This window comes from Phoca vitulina, unplaced genomic scaffold, assembly GCF_004348235.1.
Source record: "Phoca vitulina isolate PV1807 unplaced genomic scaffold, GSC_HSeal_1.0 scaffold28, whole genome shotgun sequence".
Taxonomy (NCBI): domain Eukaryota; kingdom Metazoa; phylum Chordata; class Mammalia; order Carnivora; family Phocidae; genus Phoca; species Phoca vitulina.
The window spans coordinates 12,356,544-12,378,923 of NW_022589731.1; the positions used below are offsets into that span (position 1 = coordinate 12,356,544).

Here is a 22,380-nt window from a genome sequence, read left to right on the forward strand (position 1 = left end):
GATTTCCTCTCTTTCATTCATGATTTTGTTGATTTGGGTCATTTCTCTTTTCTTTTTGATAAGTCTGTCCAGGGGTTTATCAATCTTGTTAATTCTTTCAAAGAATCAGCTCCTAGTTCATTGATCTGTTCTACTTTTGCTTTCTATTTTATTTTATTGATTTTTTTGATTTTCTATTTTATTGATTTCTGCTCTGATCTTTATTATTTCTCTTCTCCTGCTGGGTTTAGGCTTTATTTGCTGTTCTTTCTCCAGCTCCTTTAGGTGTAGGGTTAGGTTGTGTATTTGAGACCTGTCTTGTTTCTTGAGAAAGGCTTGTATTGCTATATACTTTCCTCTTAGGACTGCCTTTGCTGCATCCCAAAGATTTTGAACAGTTGTGTTTTCATTTTCATTGGTTTCCATGAATTTTTTTAATTCTTCTCTAATTTCTTGGTTGACCCATTCATTCTTTAGTAGGATGCTCTTTAGCCTCCATGTATTTGAGTTCTTTCTGACTTTCCTCTTGTGATTGAGTTCTAGTTTCAAAGCATTGTGGTCTGAAAATATTCAGGGGATGATCCCAATCTTTTGGTACTGGTTGAGACCTGATTTGTGACCTAGGATGTGATCGATTCTGGAGAATATTCCATGGGCACTAGAGAAGAATGTGTATTCTGTTGCTTTGGGATGGAATGTTCTGAATATATCTGTGAAGTCCATTTGGTCCAGTGTGTCATTTAAAGTCTTTATTTCCTTGTTCATCTTTTGCTTAGATGATCTGTCCATTTCAGTGAGGGGGGTGTTAAAGTCCCCCACTATTATTGTATTGTTGTCGATATGTTTCTTTGCTTTTGTTATTAATTGGCTTACATAATTGGCTGCTCCCATGTTAGGGGCATAGATATTTACTATTGTTAGGTCTTCTTGTTGGATAGACCCTTTAAGTATGATATAGTGTCCTTCCTCATCTCTTATTACAGTCTTTGGTTTAAAATCTAATTTGTCTGATATAAGGATTGCCACCCCAACTTCCTTTTGGTGTCCATTAGCATGGTAAATTGTTTTTCACCCCTTCACTTTTAATCTGCGGTGTCTTTGGGTCTACATGAAATAGTTTTACACAATGTGTTCAGTACCTGTCTACATTTTTTGTATTCTGTATATGGAATTCCATAAGCTGTTTTTCCCTGTGATAGAGTATGCTAATGTTCCCCTTTGATTTCTGATAGTAGACCTCCTTTATCTCTCTTGTTTTCATCCTTTAATCCTTTATCATCGCATATCTTTTTAAAACATTTTTATTAGACATATAAAAGATTCTTTTTTCACAGACTTTCAGTATGTCATGACAACCACACATTCCAGGAAACAACAAATGTTGGTGAGGATGTGGAGCAAGGGGAACCCTCTTACACTGTTGGTGGGAATGCAAGTTGGTACAGCCACTCTGGAAAACAGTATGGAGGCTCCTCAGAAGGTTAAAAATAGAGCTACCCTATGACCCAGCAATTGCACTACTGGGTATTTACCCCAAAGATACAGATGTAGTGAAAAGAAGGGGCACATGCACCCCGATGTTTATAGCAGGATTGTCCACAATAGCCAAACTATGGAAGGAGCCTAGATGTTCATCGACAGATGAATGGATAAAGAAGATGTGGTTCATATATACAGTGGAATATTATTCAGCCATCAGAAAGGATGAATACCCAACACTTCCATGGACATGGATGGAACTGTAGGGGATTATGCTAAGTGAAATAAGTCAAGCATAGAAAGACAATTATCATATGGTTTCACTCATATGTGGAACATAAAGAAGAGCACAGAGGACATTAGGAGAAGGAAGGGAAAACTAAAAGGGCGGGGGGGGAATCAGATGGGTAGACGAACCGTGAGAGACTACGGACTCCAGGAAACATCTGAGGGTTTCACCTTGGTTTACATTTTTTTTTTCTTTTCAATTTGATTTTCAGACATGACAGTGCTAAAATGTTTGTTGTGGTCAGTTTTAATAGATAAGGCCCAAATTCTAGGTATCCATTTCTGTCTTGTGTAAAAAATAAAGTCATGCTATAGAGGAAAATAAAAGCTAAAGTATTTAATAAAAAAAAAAAAATCCTTTCATTCATTTTGGAAAATGGTACCTTTGTTAATCCCCTATGAGACTATTTATTATATTCTGATTGTGTCTGAATAGTCAAAGAAAGTGTGATTTCTCAGTTTAAATTTATTTTTCCTGGCACAGTTTTTATTTTGTAAGACTTGTACCTTTAGGAAGAGGATGTTTTTCTCATGGGGAAGGGAAGAGGCTAGTGGACAGAGAAGGGTGAAGGGTGTTATTTCCTTGAATGTAGAGTGGTGTGTAATTTATACTTAAGGACATCTCCTAGAACAGCTAGTTTAGCAGCTTGGTTTTGTTAATTATAGAGAGCATGATGTGTTTTCATCTGGTCCATTCTGTCAAGTCCTATGTATTCCTTAGGGATATGGAGGAATTGGCTTTGGCTTAGGGTGAGGTACACAAGTGACATGTGTCATTTCTCTCCTAAGAGGGTAGAGATGACAGGCTTCTTTCAGATAATCACTGTTGGGGGCTGGGGCACAGGAGCCTTTGGCGTTCCCCTCAATTTAGTTGGTGGTGGCAAATTTGATGGAAAAGCGAGAAGGAACTAGTTTTTTAAAGCTATGATGTAGTCCCTATGTGATTAAGCCTTTGTTGGCCTTTTAAATACAGAAGAAACTTACATTAAGAACCTGGTATCCAGGAGTCTTTGATTTTATGAAGTCTGGAAACATGATGACCAGTTGTCAGTATTTTGGTCATATTCCATGAGTGTCCCCTCAGTCCTCTTGGCAGAGGAGTTTGAACATGACCCCAAAGAAACCTTCCTCTGAGGAGGTAGTAGTCAAGGCTATAACATCCACACCATTTAAAAAAGCATTTGGTAGCAAAAGAGAGCACCCTATTGGGGGTATTTCTTAATCAATGAGATGTTAACTTATTAAAAGTTTTGTTTTTTTGTTTCTGTTTTGTTTACAATGTCTGTGACTCTGCTACATTGTGTAAATAGTACCCTGTAAAGAATGTGCTTCACAGATAAACTATGCTAGAATCCCTACTGCTGGTGTATTGTCCTTTTCTTGTCCAAATCAGCAAGGTGTTCCTAGACTTGGGCAATAGGGAGTCTCTCAACATCGAACATTGTTAAAACATGCTTCCTGCCATTTGTTTATCTTCTTTGGGGTTCCTTAGTAGCAAATCCCAAGCCACTCACCTTTTCCAGTAGTATTAATGTTCTAAGAGGGGCCATACATTATATTAAAATCAGATTGGTTCTCCATGGGAAGGCTGTTTTTTTTTTTTTAGTTTTTTTTATTATTATGTTACATTAATCACCATATATTACATCATTAGTTTTTGATGTAGTGTTCCATGATTCATTGTTTGCATATAACACCCAGTGCTCCATGCAGAACATGCCCTCCTTAATACCCGTCACCAGGCTAACCCATCCCCCCACCCCCCTCCCCTCTAGAACCCTCAGTTTGTTTTTCAGAGTCCATAGTCTCTCATGGTTTGTCTCCCCCTCTGATTTCCCCCCCTTCATTCTTCCCCTCCTGCTATCTTCTTCTTTTTTTTTTTAAACATATAATGTATTATTTGTTTCAGAGGTACAGGTCTGTGATTCATCAGTCTTGCACAATTCACAGCGCTCACCATAGCACATACCCTCCCCAACGCCTATCACCCAGCCATCCCATCCCTCCCACCCCCTACCACTCCAGCAACCCTCAGTTTGTTTCCTGAGATTAAGAATCCCTCATATCAGTGAGATCATATGATACATGTCTTTCTCTGATTGACTTATTTTGCGTAGCATAATACCCTCTAGTTCCATCCACGTCGTTGCAAAACGGCAAGATTTCGTTTTTTTTTTTTGATGGCTGAGTAATATTCTATTGTATATATATACACCACATCTTCGTATTCCATTCATCTGTTGATGGACATCTTGGCTCTTTCCATAGTATGGCTATTGTGGACATTGCTGCTATACGTACCCCTTTGGATCACTACATTTGTATGTTTAGGGTAAATACCCAGTAGTGCAATTGCTGGGTCGTATGGTAGCTCTGTTTTCCACTTTTTGAGGAACTTCCATATTGTTTTCCAGAGTGGCTGTACCAGCTTGCATTCCCACCAACAGTGTAGGAGGGTTCCCATTTCTCTGCATCCTTGCCAACATCTGTCATTTCCTGACTTGTTAATTTTAGCCATTCTGACTGGTGTGAGGTGGTATTTCATTGAGGTTTTGATTTGGATTTCCCTGATGCCAAACGATGTTGAGCACTTTTTCATGTGTCTGTTGGCCATTTGGATGTCTTCTTTGGAAAAATGTCTCTTCATGTCTTCTGCCCATTTCTTGATTGGATTATTCTTTGGGCGTTGAGTTTGATAAGTTCTTTATAACTTTATAGATATAAGTTCTTTATAGCCCTTTATCTGATATGTCACTTGCAAATATCTTCTCCCATTCTGTTGTCTTTTGGTTTTGTTGACTGTTTCTTTTGCTGTGCAAAAGCTTTTTATCTTGATGAAGTCCCAATAGTTCATTTTTGCCCTTGCTTCCCTTGCCTTTGGCAATGTTTCTAGGAAGAAGTTGCTGCGGCTGAGGTTGAAGAGGTTGCTACCTGTGTTCTTCTCTAGGATGCTTATGAGCATCTGGTGTTATTAGTGTTCTGGATTTTGCCTGTTCAAAATTGTGTGTAGTCGTTACACACAAAAGTTGATACACACAAAAGTGTGTCTATCTCGTTATTTTCGTTTGAATGGCCCTGATGACATATGATGTACAGCATCTTTTTGTGTGCGTATTTGCTATACCTTATTTGTATATATTCTTTGGTGTGGAGTCTTGGCCCATTTTTTAATTGGGTTGTTTGTTTTCTTATTGTTGAGTTTTAACAGTTTTTCATGTATTTTAGATAACAGCCCTTTATCAGATATATCTTTTGCAAAGATTTTCTTCTAGTCTGAGGCTATAGTGTTTTGTGTCACATTTTTCACCCAACATGTTTTGATATTCATCTAAGTTGTTGCATCCATGTAGTTGTAATTTGATCCTTTTCAATGATGTAGAATATTTCATTGCACTGTTATTCCACCCTTCATTTATTCATTCTCCTATGTCTTATTTGATCTTAGTTTTGTTTTTGCTTTACATGAAATCTAATGCACTTATTGTTATTCTCATGTATATCTCCTGATTCACAACGTGTACATTTTTGATGGGTATGTATTTGGTATCTATATTTTCAATTTCAGAGGATTAATTGTTTTGTAAAATTGTTACATCAAATTATATTCTTTCCAGGGCTGTAAAAGTTTTCTTAATGTCTATACACTTGACAATACATGGTATTAAGACATTTTAGTTTTAAGGATTCTGATGTTGCAAGTTGAATTTGGATTTTCTTAAGAGCTAAAGTTCTCAAATATCCATTTGTTTAATCTTTAAAAGATTTCATATGTTTAACACCAATTTTTTCTCTTTTATGAAATTGTGCTCTTTCAAATTTCTTGTGATTTTTTTTTCTACTGGATTCTTAATCATTTGTAATAATGTTTTATACATTCTGGATGCATGTCTTTTGTTGGTGATATGTGTGGTAAATACCACTATGTGGTTTGGATTTACACATTATTTTGTATATCTTTGATGAAGAGAAGTTCTTAATTTTAATATAATCTGAAACATTAATCTTTTCCATGTGGTTAGTGATTTTTGGGGAGTTCTGTTTAAAACTTCCTTGTCTTCTCCATTATTAAGTAATATCCGTACGGTAGCAAAATGGCCCTAGATTTTTCTACATGGAAAAGTTCTAAGTATTTCTTTAAAATAAGATATAAACTATTCAATTCTTTAAAAGAATATAAAGTATTCAGATTTTTAATTTCTTTTTATGTCTGATTTTATTTTTATTCTTTGGTTTTTAAACAAAAATTTTTGATATGCTTAATCCTTCTTATAATTATTTTTTTCTTTTATAATGTCAGGAATTTTAGAAAGTTCAGCTACTACTCTTCAAATGTTTCTTCTTCTCTGTTTCCTCTGTCTTCTACTTTGGGCCTCTAGTAACCCCATATCGTTTATGTCTCTTTCATATTTTTCCCGTGTCTCCTGACCTGTTTTCAGTTCACTTTTCTCTTTTCTACTGTGTCTAATTTGCTGTTAATCTCGTCCATTCTGTTCTTAATTTTGATTACTGCATTTTCATTTTGTTCTTTTTATCGTTCCCACTTTTTCAGATTAAATTCTTAAACTTATCTATTATAGTTTCTAATTGTCTTTTATTGTTTCCATTTTTTAAGGCAAATTTCAAATTTTTTCTTTCATCTCTTCCATTATAATAAAGATCATTATTTTAAGACCTGTGTCTTTTTCCTGATAATATCTGGATTCCTGTAGCCCTATTTCATCATCCTTTGTTTCTGATAGCTCCTGTTCTTGTTTCCTTATCTGTTTCCATGTCTGGTTATTTTTCATTTTGTCCTCAATACCACATTTGCAAAATCTAATTATAGATTGAGATCTTGGATGAAATCTTTTCCAAAGAGAATTTAATTCTGCTATGTGCATGAGAACAGTAGAGCCTTACTCATTTTTGTAGATAAGTTTGGTTCAAAGTAGATCTGCAGTCTCTGGAAGGCCTCACGATGCTCATTTCCTAAGATTACTCTTTAGGACATAGCTCACTAAACTTTGGTGGACCTAGACTCTAATCCATTTCCCTGTGAAATATTGTCCCCATCTGTAATTAGGGACAAAAGGATCCCCCAGATGATCCTGGGATTCCATCCTTTTCTGCATACAGTCATTTTTCACTCTTTTGCTCTCTAGCCTTTAAGCATAAGAAAGTAAACTCTACCTTTTTGAGTTGTCTTTAACTTACCTGGTTAGTTCTAGTTATCATTATTGGTCTCTGAAATCCATAAACAGCCTTATAATTTAAAAACCTGTACCTCCTGTACTATTTGAGGATTTATCTTACCTTTGTTTCTGATTTTTTTAAGTTAAATTGCCTTAGAAATGTGTTATTAATATTGATACTGTGCTACTCCTTAATATCATATTTTTGTTCATATTATATATCATTTTAATGGGTATTTTTAGAGGAAAAACAAAACAGAAGTAAGTGTGTTTTATCTTGTGTGTACTTTTTATAATTTCTCATGAAAAATGCAAATTTATTATCAGATTCCCAGCTGTTTTAAATCATCTGTCATGATATTTCAAAATTAATGCAATTAGATATCCACCCCTGTTTTTTAGTTTCTGAGTAGAAAAAGTATATTTCATGATAAGATGTATATGTATATATATTTAAATATTTAAATTAATAGGGACAAGATGAAATGCTGTATTTTAGCACTTAGAATGTGGAATTATTTTATATTTTCTCTTTTAAAAGTTATATTTATAATGCAATGTGGTAATTCACAGAAGTGATAGTCATTATTTAGGTAACATGTAATGACAATATTTGCCCTTTCAAAATCCCTAATATATATTTCAGCCTAAATCTGTTTTCTTAAAAGGTCTGGCTGTTTGCTTAGTTTGCTTACTAGGAATAGAGGATGATTATCCCTTTGCTTTAGACAGAGAATACTTTGAAGTTATGTTTTTAATTAAACCATTCAGAAGACTTCTGAAGGCTTTTAATGTTTGTATCTAATCTTTATGCAGAAAGATTCTGAATTTAAAAATATTACTTGGCCTACATATTAGAAATATTAATGTAATTTATATAGTACAATATTAATATGCTTAAATAATTATTATTTATATCTATACTTTCCCTTCACATTCACTTTACCTCCTATAATCTGAGTTTGAATTTCATCAGGTAATTTAATTTCTCAAATTATTGTGTGAATTAGATTAGTATATGTTCATATCTCAAATAAATGTATTGCAATATTTTATAGTAAGAAATTTTACTTATAACAAAATTTTATAGTGGACAGACCTTAAGATGACTATCAATGATCTCTGCCTCCTGGTATTCACACTATTATATGGTGTGGGCAGGATCTTTGACTTCTAAACCAGAAAATATGGCAAGGATAATGGTATATCACTTCTATAATTATAACATGTCATTTCCGTATATATACTTTAAGTCTGTCCTTTTTTTAAAAAAGATTTTATTTATTTGAGAAAGCGAGAAAGAGAGACAGAGACAGAGCCCAGAGAGAAAGTGAGAGGGAGAAGCAGACTTCCTACTGAGCAGAGCCTGACTCGGGGCTCAATCCCAGGACCTGAGATCATGACCTGAGCAAAAGGCAGACTCTTAACGGACTGAGCCACCAGGCACCCATTTAAGTCTGTGTCTTTTTTTTTTTTTAAGATTTTTATTTATTTATTTGAGAAAGAGAGAGAGAGCATGAGAGGGGGGAGGGTCAAAGGGAGAAGCAGACTCCACGCCAAGCAGGGAGCCCAATGTGGGACTCGATCCCTAGACTCCAGGATCATGACCTGAGCCGAAGGCAGTCGCTTAACCAACAGCCACCCAGGTGCCCCTAAGTCTGTGTCTTGCCAGAAGATTTGATCTAGAGAGTTTCTCCCTTTCTGGCTGCCTTTGAAGAATTAAGTGGAGCTGAAGGCATCCTCTGGGAGCTGAGGACAGCCTCCAGCCAATAATAAGTAAGAAACCAAGGCCTTTAGTTCTATAGTCACAAAGATATAAATTCTGCCAGCAACCTGAGGGAGCTCAGAAGCAGCCCAACCCCAGTCAAGCCTCTGAAGAGAACCCAACCCCAGCTGACACCTTCATTACAGCTATACAGCAGACCCCAGGTCCAGCCAATGCCTTGATTGTATCCTACCTCATCTCAGAATCAGAGAACCCAACTTTGCCCTATGTTCAGACTCCTGACCCACAAAAACTGTGAGATAATATATATGTGTTGATTAAAGTTGCTAAGCTTTTGTGATTTGTTACTTAGCAGTAGATAACTAGTGCAAATATATCCAATTGATCTTTTATTTTATTTAGTTGAATTATATATTTGTGTATTAAATATATAATACATACCTTACGTGCTTTTAGGGTTTTGAAACTATGAAGGGCATCTCAATCCTTGATAGAAAAAATATACTTTCCTGAATGGGCAAAATAATTTTAACAATGCAAATTAAGGCTTTTCTAAAAACAGACTATTTAAAAAGAAATTTTACTTATGTGTTACTTAACACAGTGGTTTGTTACCAAACAAAACAGCTTGGGGCACCCGAGGGTGGTTGAGTTGGTTAAACATCCAACTCTTGATTTCAGCTCAAGTCATGACCTCAGGGTTGTGGGATCGAGCCCTGTGTTGGGTTCCACGCTCAGCACAGAGACTGCCTGCCCCTCTCCCTCTGCTCCTCCTCCCACTTGTGCTCTCTCTCTCTCAAATAAATAAATAAATAATCTTTAAAATAATAGAAAGTAAAACATACCTTAAAACATTTTTTCTTAATCTGATTATTTCACATTCGTATATGTAAAATTTTAGTAAGAAAGAATTTAGAATTTTCTTTGTAATATTGCTCTCTCCTTTGTTGAAAATAATTGTGAGGTACTCCATTCTGATATTTTAATTTCATTTATGTATGAGGTCTACAATGAAATTGATAGGTTATGATAATCTTGATTCCCAATCACATTATTATATAGGTTACATGAAAATCTATGATGACTGTGCCAAACATTTCAATATATCAGCTGATTATATTTGTAATAGATTTGCATAAATGGTTTTATCAATTGATTTTGATATGTGGGAAATGAGATGGGAAGATCATTCATTTGCATAGCACAGCATTAGGTATAGGTGATACGTTTATACATATATTTATAAATTTTTACACATATACATTTTTATATTTACTTGAGATTTCATTTATTTCATCCCTTGTAATGAATATATTTTTCCATGGGTGGTGACTCTGCTATTTGAATGCAAGATTTTGGATTTTGATTAGAGATATGATAAGTAGACCTGAATTCTTTCTTTTTTTTTCTTTTCTTTTTTCTTTTTTGAGTGAATTAGACATGAGGCAAATTTGTCTTATAGGATATGACATATTTATAAGAAGAAAAAATTTATTATTCTTCTCTGGTCTCTATCTTTACTATGATGATTACCAATTCCCATACTTCCTCTCCATTTACCAGTGAGTTCTTAAAATTGTACTTTTAGTAAGAGCTCTTCCTTCTCCACCATTTATTTATTATTGGTGATAATAAATGAATTCCTGTTTTCTCCAATAATTTATAAATCACTGTTATACTTAATCACTTAGCACTCATCTTGTTCCAGATTTGGCCAGTGGGAGCTACTTAAAGCTCACTTGTATTTTTGTGACATATACCCATCATTTTGTGAATACTTCCTTACTTTCTCATATAAGAAGATGTTCCAGGCACATCTTATACCTGTCCTGCCTCAAATCAGCCATTTTAAAAATATTTTTAGGGCGCCTGGGTAGCTCAGATGGTTGGGTGTCTGCCTTCGGCTCGGGTTGTGATCCCAGGGTCCTAGGATCGAGTCCTGCGTTGGGATCCCTGCTCAGCGGGGAGCCTGCTTCTCCCTCTGCCTCTCTCTCTGTCTGTCTCTTATGAATAAATAAAATCTTTAAAAAAAAATAAAAAAAATATTTTTATAGAACTCTGATTCCTTGTAATGAAGAATTATATTAGAGGCTAATATCTTGGTGCTAACTATGCTCTTTGCTGTCTTAACTTAGTGGACTGTTCAGTGAACAGAACTAGGAAATATTTATTTATATGTACAAATAAGTACATATATACATGTACATGTGTACATATGCATGCATATACACACATATACATATTTTAGAAAACATTACTTCATACCCAGACTTCCAATTCCAATGTATCCCTCTAAGGTTCTTTTGGACCTTTTCCAGTTTAATATCTGTGTGTCTCTTCTTCCTCAGTGAGAACACTGGCTTCCAATGACATTAATACATTCTTTATTTGCTCAATTCTGTAATATAAGAAATACTTTCAGAATTGCTTTGTCTATATCACTTTAATAAGCAAACCTAAAAAGATTTCAAAGTTTGACTCCTCCACCTTACTCTGCTCAGCTTGAGGATATATAGTCAGATACTGCGTTAAGAAGTTATTTGGAATGGTCCCTCTTCTTTTTTCTGTCTTCCCTTCCTCCCTTCCTTCCTTTTCTGTTCCTCCTCGCCTCTCCCCTCCTACTCCCCTCCCTCCCTTCCTTCTTTTCCCTTCAGGATGGCTAAATAGTATTCATTTGAAATTCATTAGATTCATTTCTTTTAGTTTCTGTTTTAAGGTTTTTTTCCTCTTTCTCATTCTTATTGGTTTAATATGTATATATTTTGGAATATGTTGAACATTGACATTCTTTCAAAAGACAAAAGTACTTAAAAATATACTTAGAGAGATTAGTTCCCATTTCCTCCTTTCTCCTCCAGTAGGTAACTGACTTCATTGTTTTCTTGTTTATCCTTCCTGTGATTCACATCTCTATATATCTCTATATATCTATATATATGTTTTATATACATGCATATGTTTCTTACATATATGTGTGTGTATATATATATATACACACATATACACATACATTCATTCTTTTCCTTCTTACACGAAAGGTAACATATCAGAGATATGTATCTGTATTAAGTCATAAAGATCTTCATTATCTTTTTTGTTTGGTTTTATTTACAGATGTATGATATGCCACTGTGTTTATGTACTGTAGTTTATTTAACAAATCTTGTGTGCATGGACATTTAGATCATTTACAATATTTTGTAATTATAAATGATGCTGCAGTAAATAAACTTGTGCTCATATATTTTCATATTGCTGGTGGTTTACTTCCAAGTTCCTATAAGTGGGATTGTTGGGTTGAAGAATAAATGCTCGCGTAGATTTGTTAGATATTGCTAAATTTTCCTCCATAGAGATTTTCTCATTTTGTATTCCCACCAGCTCATAATTGTATAGGAGCACTGTTTGCCCAGTCTCATAAGCAGAGCATATTGCTATAATTTTGAAATTTTGACAATCTGATGAGGGAGAAGTGGCATCTTAGTATAGATTTAGCTCATATTTCCCTGTTTAAAAGTGAAGTTGAACATCTTTTCATATATTTAAGACCACTGTTATATAATTTTTTGTGAATTATCTATTTATGGCTTTTGCCAGTTTTTCTATGGAATTGTCCTTTCCTTATTATTAAAGAGTTCTTTATAAATTAAGGATTTTAGCCCTTTTAGCTCACATATATTGTCAGTGTTCTCACAATTTGTCCTATCTTTTGATTTTACTAATGGCATTTCTTTTTACCATGCCTTTAAGTATACCCATGTTATCATGCAATTTTTTCTTCTAATTGTTTAAAATTCTATTTTGTATGCTAGGATGTCTGATTCATTTAGAGTTTTTTGTATGTGTATGGTGTGAGGACTGGATCTGATTTTATATTTTTCCAAATGCCTATCCAGTCGTCTGAATACCATTTGTGAAAAAGACTTTACCTTGATCATTTAAAATACCACTTTTATCATATGATACGCTAGATTTTTAGTATATCGTAGTTGAGCCTGTTTCTGGAATTGCTATTCTGTACCTTTGGTCTTTCTATCAATGCACTGATACTACACTATTTTAATTGTATAGACCTTGAATATATTTTAATATCTTTTAAGTCTAGTTCCCCTCAAAGCTCTTCCTTTTCATTGTTTTTTTTAATTAAATTTTTAATTTTAATTTCAGTATAGTTAACATACATTGTTATATTAGTTGCAGGTATACAATATAGTGATTCAACAATTCTGTACATTACTTAAGTGCTCATCATGATAAGTGCACTCTTTAATCACCATCACCTATTTCATCCATCCCCCTACATTCCTCCCCTCTGGTAACCATCAGTTTGTTCTCTGTAGTTAAAAGAGTTTATTTCTTGGTTTTTCTTTTTCCTTTGCTTGTTTGTTTTGTTTCTTAAATTCCACATCATATGATATTTTTTTTTTCTGAGTTATTTCACTTAGCATTATACTTTATAGGTCTATATATACATGTTGTTGAAAATGGTAAGATATCATTCTTTATGGCTGAATAATATTCCATTGTGTATACATACCATATCTTCCTTATACATTCATCTATCAATGACTGCTTGGGCTATTATATGTTTACCTCTGCATGTGAACATTAAGATCAACTTTTCTAACTCCTTTAAGGCGTATTGGAATTTTTATTTGGCAAAATTGAAAATTACCTTTCAAATTAACTGCCGTCCTGATGATGTTGAGATGTCCCAATGAAAAATAAGGAATGTATTATATTTATGCCTACTTTTGTGTTTTGCAGGCTGAGTTTTATGCCTAACGTTTCATTATATTTCCTTTGGAACTATTTATTTCCTTAGTTATTTGCAGGCACTAATGATTTTTTAGATGATAGCTGAAATTAAATTACTAAAAATTGATGTTTAAACTCTGCTCATAATTATACATTTTGAAAATACTTTTAATACATTCAAAATTGTCTCAATACTTATTAATATAAAGATCTTTAGACAATATATTCTAATTTGCTTTTTTGAGTTTGAAAATTTAAAAGAGAATATAATTTTATATTGGACACCTTCAAGAACTCTATAAGGCCTCTCAGCTTAATTCTTTTTTTTTTAAGTAAGGTTTTATTTACTTATTTATTTTAGAGAGAGTGAGAGAGTGTGTGCAAGCACTTGAGTACATGAGCAAGGGGAGGTGCGGGGGAGAGGGAGAATCTGAAGCAGACTCCAAGCTGAGCACAGAGCCCGTCATGGGGCTCCATCTCACTACCCCAAGATTATGACCTGAGCTGAAACCAAGAGTCAGCCACTTAACCGCCCAGGTGCCCCTCAGCTTAGTTCTTAACAAGGTGGTATTAATTCCTTATTTCCGTTAAAATTCTGGGCTTGAGTAATGAAACGTAGCAAAAATTACTTCCTAAACAAAAGCATATAATTTCATCCTCCTGAGATAATTTGTAGCTTGGAGAAAATAAAATTTTAACCATGGCCTCTTAAAAATTACATTATGTTGAAGGTAACATATTACAATAACTTCTATTCCAATATGATATTAAATAATTTGAATAAACTTAATATTATCAACCAGAATAAATACTGTGTAACTTCCATATGGGGATATAGGTTTGTATCCAGAGCTCTTAAAGTCAACATATAGATTAATTAAAAAGTACTTGAAATCCTTAACATTTGTCAAAGTCACTTTAGATTGCTATGGTACTTTGAAAGCCATTTATTTAGACAAATATGATATGCAGGGAATATCATGCATAACAAGGCAGGCACTATTATTTTGAATATTTTCCTATTCTAAAAGTAGTACTGAGGGGCACCTGCATGGCTCAATCAGTTAAATATCTGCCTTTAACTCAGGTCATGATCCCAGGGTCCTGAGATTGAGCCCCAGTTTGGGCTCCCTGCTCAGTGGGGAACCTGCTTCTCCCTCTCCCTCTGCTGATCTCCCTGCTTGTGTTCTCTCAAATAAATAAATAAACTCTTTAAAAAAATAAAATAAAAGTAGTATTGAGATATCCATTTGGCACAAGTCATATTTTTTGTGACAGAAAAAGGAATTATAATAGTATTGTGAATCAGTCCTTCAGTATATGTATAAATTTGGTACAAAGTGATGGGATTTATGGAGGTGAGCTTAAATGAAGGAACAAAATATAGAAATAGTAGAGAACCTGAAGTGCTTAACCTAGCAATAATGAGTATGATCATTTTCTACAGCTAGAAAACTATATATCACACATTTTGAAAGTCGATTTGGGGAAGTTATAGGAAACTAACCCCCAAAGTTTCATTGTTTCACAGAGAATAAAGTTAGTGGTATAATTGACTATTGTATTTCAACTTTAATTTTGCAGTTAGTGTGGAAAAAGATTTACTCTTCAACTCATGAATAAAAACACTAGCAACCCATGGCTCAAAAATGCATTCAGAATGTAACCTGATTATAGCTTATTATTCTCAACTGTCTGGCCTTTTATTAATTAAAAAATATATATAAAAATTATTCCTCTGTTCTGATTAATGCTATTAAAACTAAAGACATTTTGGAAGGTCTTTCTCATCTTTTAAACTTTTACATATACTTTAAATATTAAGTCACTTTATGCAGTTAGCCTCGTGTATATCATTTTATAATAATTTATTTTGGAGGGTGTTCCAGTGAAAAAACATTATGTGAAATCAAGCTGTATCTCTGTTAGGCACTAATTCTCATTTTAATTGAATTCTGGAGACAGATATATAAATGTGAACTTCAGAAATTTTGAGAACATTTATGATCTTCTCCCAGTGCTATAATTAACCATAATTTTGAAGAATTTAATTTAACTTAGAATTCATGATTTGGAATGCTCTTATGTTCTTCCATTTTTTATAATCTGCTTACATAAATTCAGAGTTTGAGCTACTGAATTTAGAGTTGGACAATTCAGAAAAAACTTTATTACACAATTGGGGAGATCTTTTTTAAAATATAAAATCATTGTGTAGAAACTGGGGAAAAATATATTTCAAAGAATACCAGAAGTAAGAAAATGATGTAGATTTATAAATTCCCCAAATTTTCTTCCTTCACCTAGAAGTATCTCCATATCTTTATCAAGACTTTCAATTTCTTTTCATAATATTAAGGAAGAATATATATCCCCAAATTCCTAGTCTTACCCCATCTACCTTGTGACATTCCCCTTTATCATCTTGTGTGTGTGACTATTTGTCTTCACTGTTTCTTCTCTCTACTCATGCTCAAATATTGGCTTTCTACATTAATTATTTTGAAGATTTGTTTTTAAAAATTTGATTAATGGTATAGTTTTTAAGATGTTTTAATGTAGAGTTTAATTATTGTTTTGCTTGAAGAAAAAATATGAAGGTTTTGAATTTTGTTGCTCAGTAGTAAATGAGTTTTTTATTTCTACAGATGTGACTCTGAAAATCGCTATGTTGGTAATCCACTTAGAGGAACATGTTATTGTAAGTACTTTTGCTTTTTCATTTTAAATAGTTTATATTTTTAGTCTTAGGTGATTTTGCAGATAATAAAATTCATCTTGCATGCTGATGTTGTCATTCATATGTTACCATTTCTATTTCTTAAATCTTACAATACAATTCCATGTATGTTGCTAAGAAAGGCAGTCTTTTGTTGTATTTTAAAAATTATATTTGGTGCATTTTTTTCTACTCTTGAAGAGTGACATAGAAATAGATCTTATTCTGGACATGGAAACAAAAATAGGACTTGAATAATCTCAGCTGGATTTAATATGATCTTTTCATTTTGATTAAATTTTGAACAAATAGAATTTTGTGATAGATTTTTGCAGGGGGCAATTTTGGTCATCACTAAAAAGCTGTGTTGATTTTTTACTGAAAGATACTTTCACTGGGTAGTGATCATACATTAGATGTATGTTTAACCTTTTAAGAGACAATTTTCAAATGGTTATATCATTTTACATTCCCACCAGGAGTGTATGAGTTTCAGTTCTTCAAATCTCTCAGTATTTCATATGGTTAGTCTTTTTAATTTTAGCTGTCCTAATAGGTGTGTAATGGTATCTAATTCTCTTTTTATTTACATTTCTCTAATGAGAAATGATGTTAAACATTTGTTCACGTGATTATTTGCTCTCTATTTTTTTTTACTTGATGAAGTGTGTTTAAATCTGTTGTCCACTTTTAAAAATTGGATTGTTTTCATTATTGAGTTTTCAGAGTACTTTATGTATTACAGATACGAATATTTTAGGTGACATATGATTTGTAAATATTTTTTTTTTTAGTTTGTGACTTATCTTTTCACTCTATTAGGAGTATTTTTTTTTGAAGAGGAGTTTTTAATTAAGATGAAGTGCAATTTATCAATCTGTTCTTTTGAGAAATCTTAGCCTAACCTAAGATCACAAAGCTTTTCCCATTTTCTTTTAGAAGTTTTCTATTTTTATGTTTTCTATTTAAGAATGCAGTTGATTTTGAGTTAATATTTGTATATATTTCAAGAGATGGATCAATTTTTTTCTCCATATGGGTATCCAAATGTTCTAGCACAGTTTGTTTAAAGATTTTCTTTTAACCAATGAATTGCTTTTACACCTTTGTTGAAAATCAGTTGCCCATTTATAAGAGTGTAAAGGCTGGGGCATCTGGGTGGCTCAGTCAGTTAAGTGCCTGACTGTTGGTTTAGGCTCAGGTCATGATCTCACGGTCGTGAGATTGAGCCCTATATCAGGCTCTGCGCTCAGCGTGGAGTCTGCTTGTCCCTCCCCCACCACCTTCCACTTGTTCTCTCTCTCTCAAATAAATAAAATCTTAAAAAAAAAAAGACTGTAAAGGCTATTTCTGGAATCTCTATTGTGTTCTGTTAATTAATTTGCCTACTTTTATACCAAAATAGCACTGTTACAACCACTGTAGTTTCATAATAAGTCTTGGAATTATGTAGCATTTATTCTCCAATTTCATTCTTTTACAAACTTGTTTTGGCTTTGGGTTCCATTTCTTTTGTGTTTACATATGAATTTTAGAACCAGCTTGTCAGTTTTTACCAAAACACGTGCTCGGATTTGGATTGAGATTGTGTTTAATTTGTAGAACAATTTGGGGGGAATTGATATCTTAACCATAGTGAGTCTTCTGAGCCATGAATATATATCTCTTTTTTAACTTAATTATTTTAAAATTTATTCTCAACAATATTTGGTATTTTTCACTATGTAGGTCTTTCACAGTTTTTGTCAGATTTATCCCTACATATTTTATATTTTTGATGCTGGTGTAAATAGTATCTTTTAATATTTAATTTTTAATTGTGTCTGTATAATTTAATTATAAATATATATAAATATAATTTAATTGTGTCTGTATAGTAAAACTACAATTGATTTTTATGTTGATTTTATATCCTTCAGCTTCGTTAAATTTAGTTATTAGTTGCAGTACCTTTTTTTTTTGTAGATTCCATTATATTTTTAATGCAGGCAATAATGTGTTTTGCAATTATGGAATTTGATTTTTTTTCTTTCTTCTAATGATGCCTTTTATTTCTTTTTCTTGTCTAATTGCATTGGCTACTACCTCTGGTACCATGTGAAAAGATGTGATGAGCATGGAAATGTTCTGCTGTTGTTGTTGATTTTAGAGGGAAAACATTCAGTCTTTCACTATTAAGTATGATGTAGGTTTTTCCTAGATGCCTTTATCAAGTTGAAGAAATTCTCCTCCAGTCCTATTAGAATGGGTGTTTGTGTATGTCATATAGTTTTTCTGTATCAATTAATATGATCACAAGGTGTTTCTATTTTACTTTTTTAGTATAGCAATTTTAGTTTTTAAATGTAATGAATACGGGGCGCCTGGGTGGCTCAGTCTGTTAAGAGTCTGCCTTCAGCTCAGGTCATGATCCCAGGGTCCTGGGATCGAGCCCCGCATCGGGCTCCCTGCTCAGCTGAGAGCCTGCTTCTCCCTCTCCCTCTGCAGCTCCCCCTGCTTGTGCTCTCTCTCTCTCTCTCCCTGTCAAATAAATAAAATCTTTAAAAAAAAAAAATAATAAATGTAATGAATGCTACAACATGTGGATATACCACATTTTTGTTGTTCATCAGTAGATGAACATTTGGATTCTTTCTAGCCTTTGGCTGTTATGAAAAATGCTGATATGAACATTCGTATGGTCTTTGTATAGACATATGGTTCCATTTCCTTTGGGTAGATTCCTAGAAGTAGAATTGCTGGGTCGTATGATAAATGTATGTTTAACTTTTTAAGTAACTGCCAAATGATTTTACAATATGGCTGTGCCATTTTACATTCCTACTAGAAATTTATAGATGCTTCAATAATTCCACATCCTCACCAACTTAATATTGTCTGTCTTTTTGATTATAGCTATTCTAGAGTATGTGTAGTAGTAGCTTGTGGTCTTAATTTGTATTTTTCTTATGAATGATAATGTTGAGCTCAATTTCATGTCCTGCACATGTTTTGTTAGTTATGTAAAATACTAAATTTCCTGATACTTTTGTTGCTATTTAAATAGTATCTTTTTAAATTACATTTTCTACTTATGTTTGATATATAAAAATTAAATTCATTTTAGTACATTAATCTGATATTCATAAACCTTAATGAACTCTCTTATTAGGTCTAATTATTTATAGATATTTTTGGTTTTTAAATACAATTAATTTATATTACATACAAAAAAAAAACAGTTTTATTCCCTTCTATCCAGTTTTTTTGTTGGGAGTTTTTTGATTACAGATTCAGTTTTTTGCTAGTAATCACTCTGCTCAAATTTTCTATTTCTCCTTGATTCAGTTTTGGAAGGTTATATGTTTCTGGGAATTGATGTCTTCTAGGCTGTCCAATTTGTTTGTATATAATTTTTCTTAATATTCATAATCCTTTGTATTTCTGTGGTATTGATTATTTCTCCTCTTTAATTTCTTATTTTATTTATGAGCCCTCTCTTTTTCTTGATGAGTCTTGCTAAAGGTTTATCAATTTTGTTTATCTTTTCAAAGAACCAGCTCCTAATTTCATTCTTTTCTGTTGTTCTTTTAGTCTTTATTTCATTTGTTTCTGCTCTAATCTTTTTATTTCCTTCCTTCTACTGGCTTTAGCTTTGTTTGTTCTTTTTCTAGCTCCTTTGGTATAAGGTTAGGTCACTTATCTGAGATTTTTCTTGCTTCTTGAGGTAGGCTTGTATTGCTATAAACTTCCCTCTTAGAACAGCTTTTGTTACATCCCAAGGTTTTGGATTATTGTGTTTTTCTTTTCATTTGTCTTCATGTATTTTTTTATTTCCTCTTTGATTTCTTGGTTGATCCACTCATTGTTTAGTAGCATTATTTGGTCTCCATGTATTTCTGTTCTTTCCAGATTTTTTCTTGTGATTAATTTCTAGTTTCATACTCTTGTTTGGAAAGATGCATGATATGATTTCAATCTTTTTGAATTTATTGAGACTTGTTTTGTGGTCTAACGTGATCTATTCTGGATAATATTCCATGTACATTTGAAAAGAATGTGTATTCTACTGTTGTTGGATGGAATGTTCTGAATATATCTGTTAGGTTGATCTGATCTAATGAATCATTCAAAGCCACTGTTTCCTTACTGATTTTTTGTCTGGATGATCTATCCATTGATGTAAGTTGGGTGTTACAGTCCTCTACTATTATTGTATTGTTGTTAATTTCTTCCTTTATATCTGTTAATAGTTGCTTTATATATTTAAATCCTCCCATGTTGGGTACATAGATATTTACAATTGGTATATACTCTTTTTGGATTGTTCTATGATTGTGTAGTGTCCCTCTTTGTCTCTTGTTACAGTCTTTGTTTTAAAGTCTATTTTGTTCAATATAGGTCTGTTCTGTTCAATATAAGTATTGTTACCTCCCCATCACCAAAATTAACCCAAGGAGGTCCACAACAAGATACATAAAATGACAAAAAGATTTAAAAGCAACAGAGAAAAACAGCTACATACAAGGAAGAACCCATAAGGCTATTAGCTGATTTTTCAGCAGTGACTTTAAAGGCCAGAAGGGAGTAGTGTGATATATTCTAAATATTGAAAGGGAAAAAAGCTGCAAACAAGAATGCTCTACCTATCAGGGCTATCATTCAGAATTGAAGGAGAGATAAAGAGTTTCCCAAACAAAACACAAAAACAAAAAACCAAAAAAGAGTTTCTCAAAGAAAAGCTAAAGGAGTTCATCACCAGTAAACTAGCCTTACAAAAAAGATTAAAGGAAATTTTTTAGGTGTAAAGAAAAGGCCATAATTTGGAGTAAGAAAATTATGAAAGAAAAAATTTCACAGGTAAATACAAACATATAATAAAAGTAGTAGATCAATAACTTACAATACCAGTATGAATGTTAAAGCACAGAAGCTGAAAAATCAATTGTGTTCACAAAAATCAGCCAAGGAATTCATAAAATTAAAAAAAAAATTTGAAGTATGACACCATATACATAAAACATGGGGAGGGGAGTAAAAATGTAGCATTTTTAGAATGGGTTCAAACTTAAGTGACCATCAATTTACTATAGACTGCTGTATGCACAAGATGTTATATATGAACTTAATGATAACCACAAATCAAAAACCTATAACAGATACACAGGAAATAAAGAGAAAGGAATCCAAGCATAACACTAAAAACACTATCAAATCACAAGGGAAGAGAGTAAGAGAAGAAAGGAATAGAGAAGAACACAAAAACAACTGTAAAATGAGTAACAAATTGGCAATAAGTACATTATCTATCAATAATTACTTTAAATAGAAATGGACTAAATGCTCCAATCAAGACATAGGGTGACTAAATGGATAAAAAAGCCAAGCCCATTTATATGTTGCCTATAAGAGACTTCAGACCTAAAGACACATGAATATTGAATGTAAAGGGATGTAAAAACATTTACTATCGAAATGTAAGCGAAAGAATGCTGGGGTAACAATACTTATATCTTTCCAGTTTTTTTAGCCCCATACTGGGATGGTTGGGATCTCTATTTAAGTACTGAGTCGAAGTGATGGTATTAGACACCACCATCAAGTAGAGAGTTTGCTGTAACTTATAGAATATTTTCTTTATCAAGTTAAAAAATTATTATCTACATTAGTCTGCTACAAAATTTCATCATGAATGACTTTTTCCTTTACCTTGTTAAGTGTGAAGTTGTATTAATAGGTTTTCTAGGGGCGCCTGGGTGGCTCAGTCCTTAAGCGTCTGCCTTTGGCTCAGGTCATGATCTTAGCATCCTGGGATCGAGCCCTGCATCGGGCTCCCTGCTCGGCGGGAAGCCTGCTTCTCCCTCTCCCACTCCCCCTGCTTGTGTTCCTCTCTCGCTGTGTCTCTTTCTGTCAAACAAATAAGTAAAATCTTTAAAGAAAAAAAAAACTTAAAAAAGATAGGTTTTCTAATGTTAAGTATCTTTTAATTCTAGGGTAAACCAAACCTGGGCATGGCACGTTATTATTTGGGACAGTGCTAACTGTTGCTTGTTTATATTATATTTAGGATTATTTTCAGTATGAATGAATGCAAACTATACTTTTACATTTTTTCTAATGAAATGACCTTTGACTGTAATGTTTTAGTTTTTCTTTTCTATTTTCATACTGCGTAACTATGGTGATAGCTTTTAAAAATAAGTTTGAGAAGATTGAAGACCTCTTTTAAAATAGGAATAGTTAAAAAATAGTAAGTGAACTTCAAAGATTAGCTAAATACA

The 22,380-nt window shown here is 33.1% G+C and overlaps 1 protein-coding gene across 5 annotated transcripts in view; it reads left to right on the forward strand.

The window, feature by feature from the left end:
• The window catches only part of ATRNL1 (attractin like 1), an 839,540-nt gene that overhangs the window by 294,544 nt on the left and 522,616 nt on the right, over positions 1-22,380 (forward strand). For all 5 annotated transcript variants that reach the window (XM_032423422.1, XM_032423427.1, XM_032423424.1 and 2 more), the window contains exon 21: positions 16,050-16,102. In XM_032423422.1, coding sequence (XP_032279313.1) covers positions 16,050-16,102 — 53 coding nt within the window. The remainder of the gene's footprint in view (positions 1-16,049; positions 16,103-22,380) is intronic.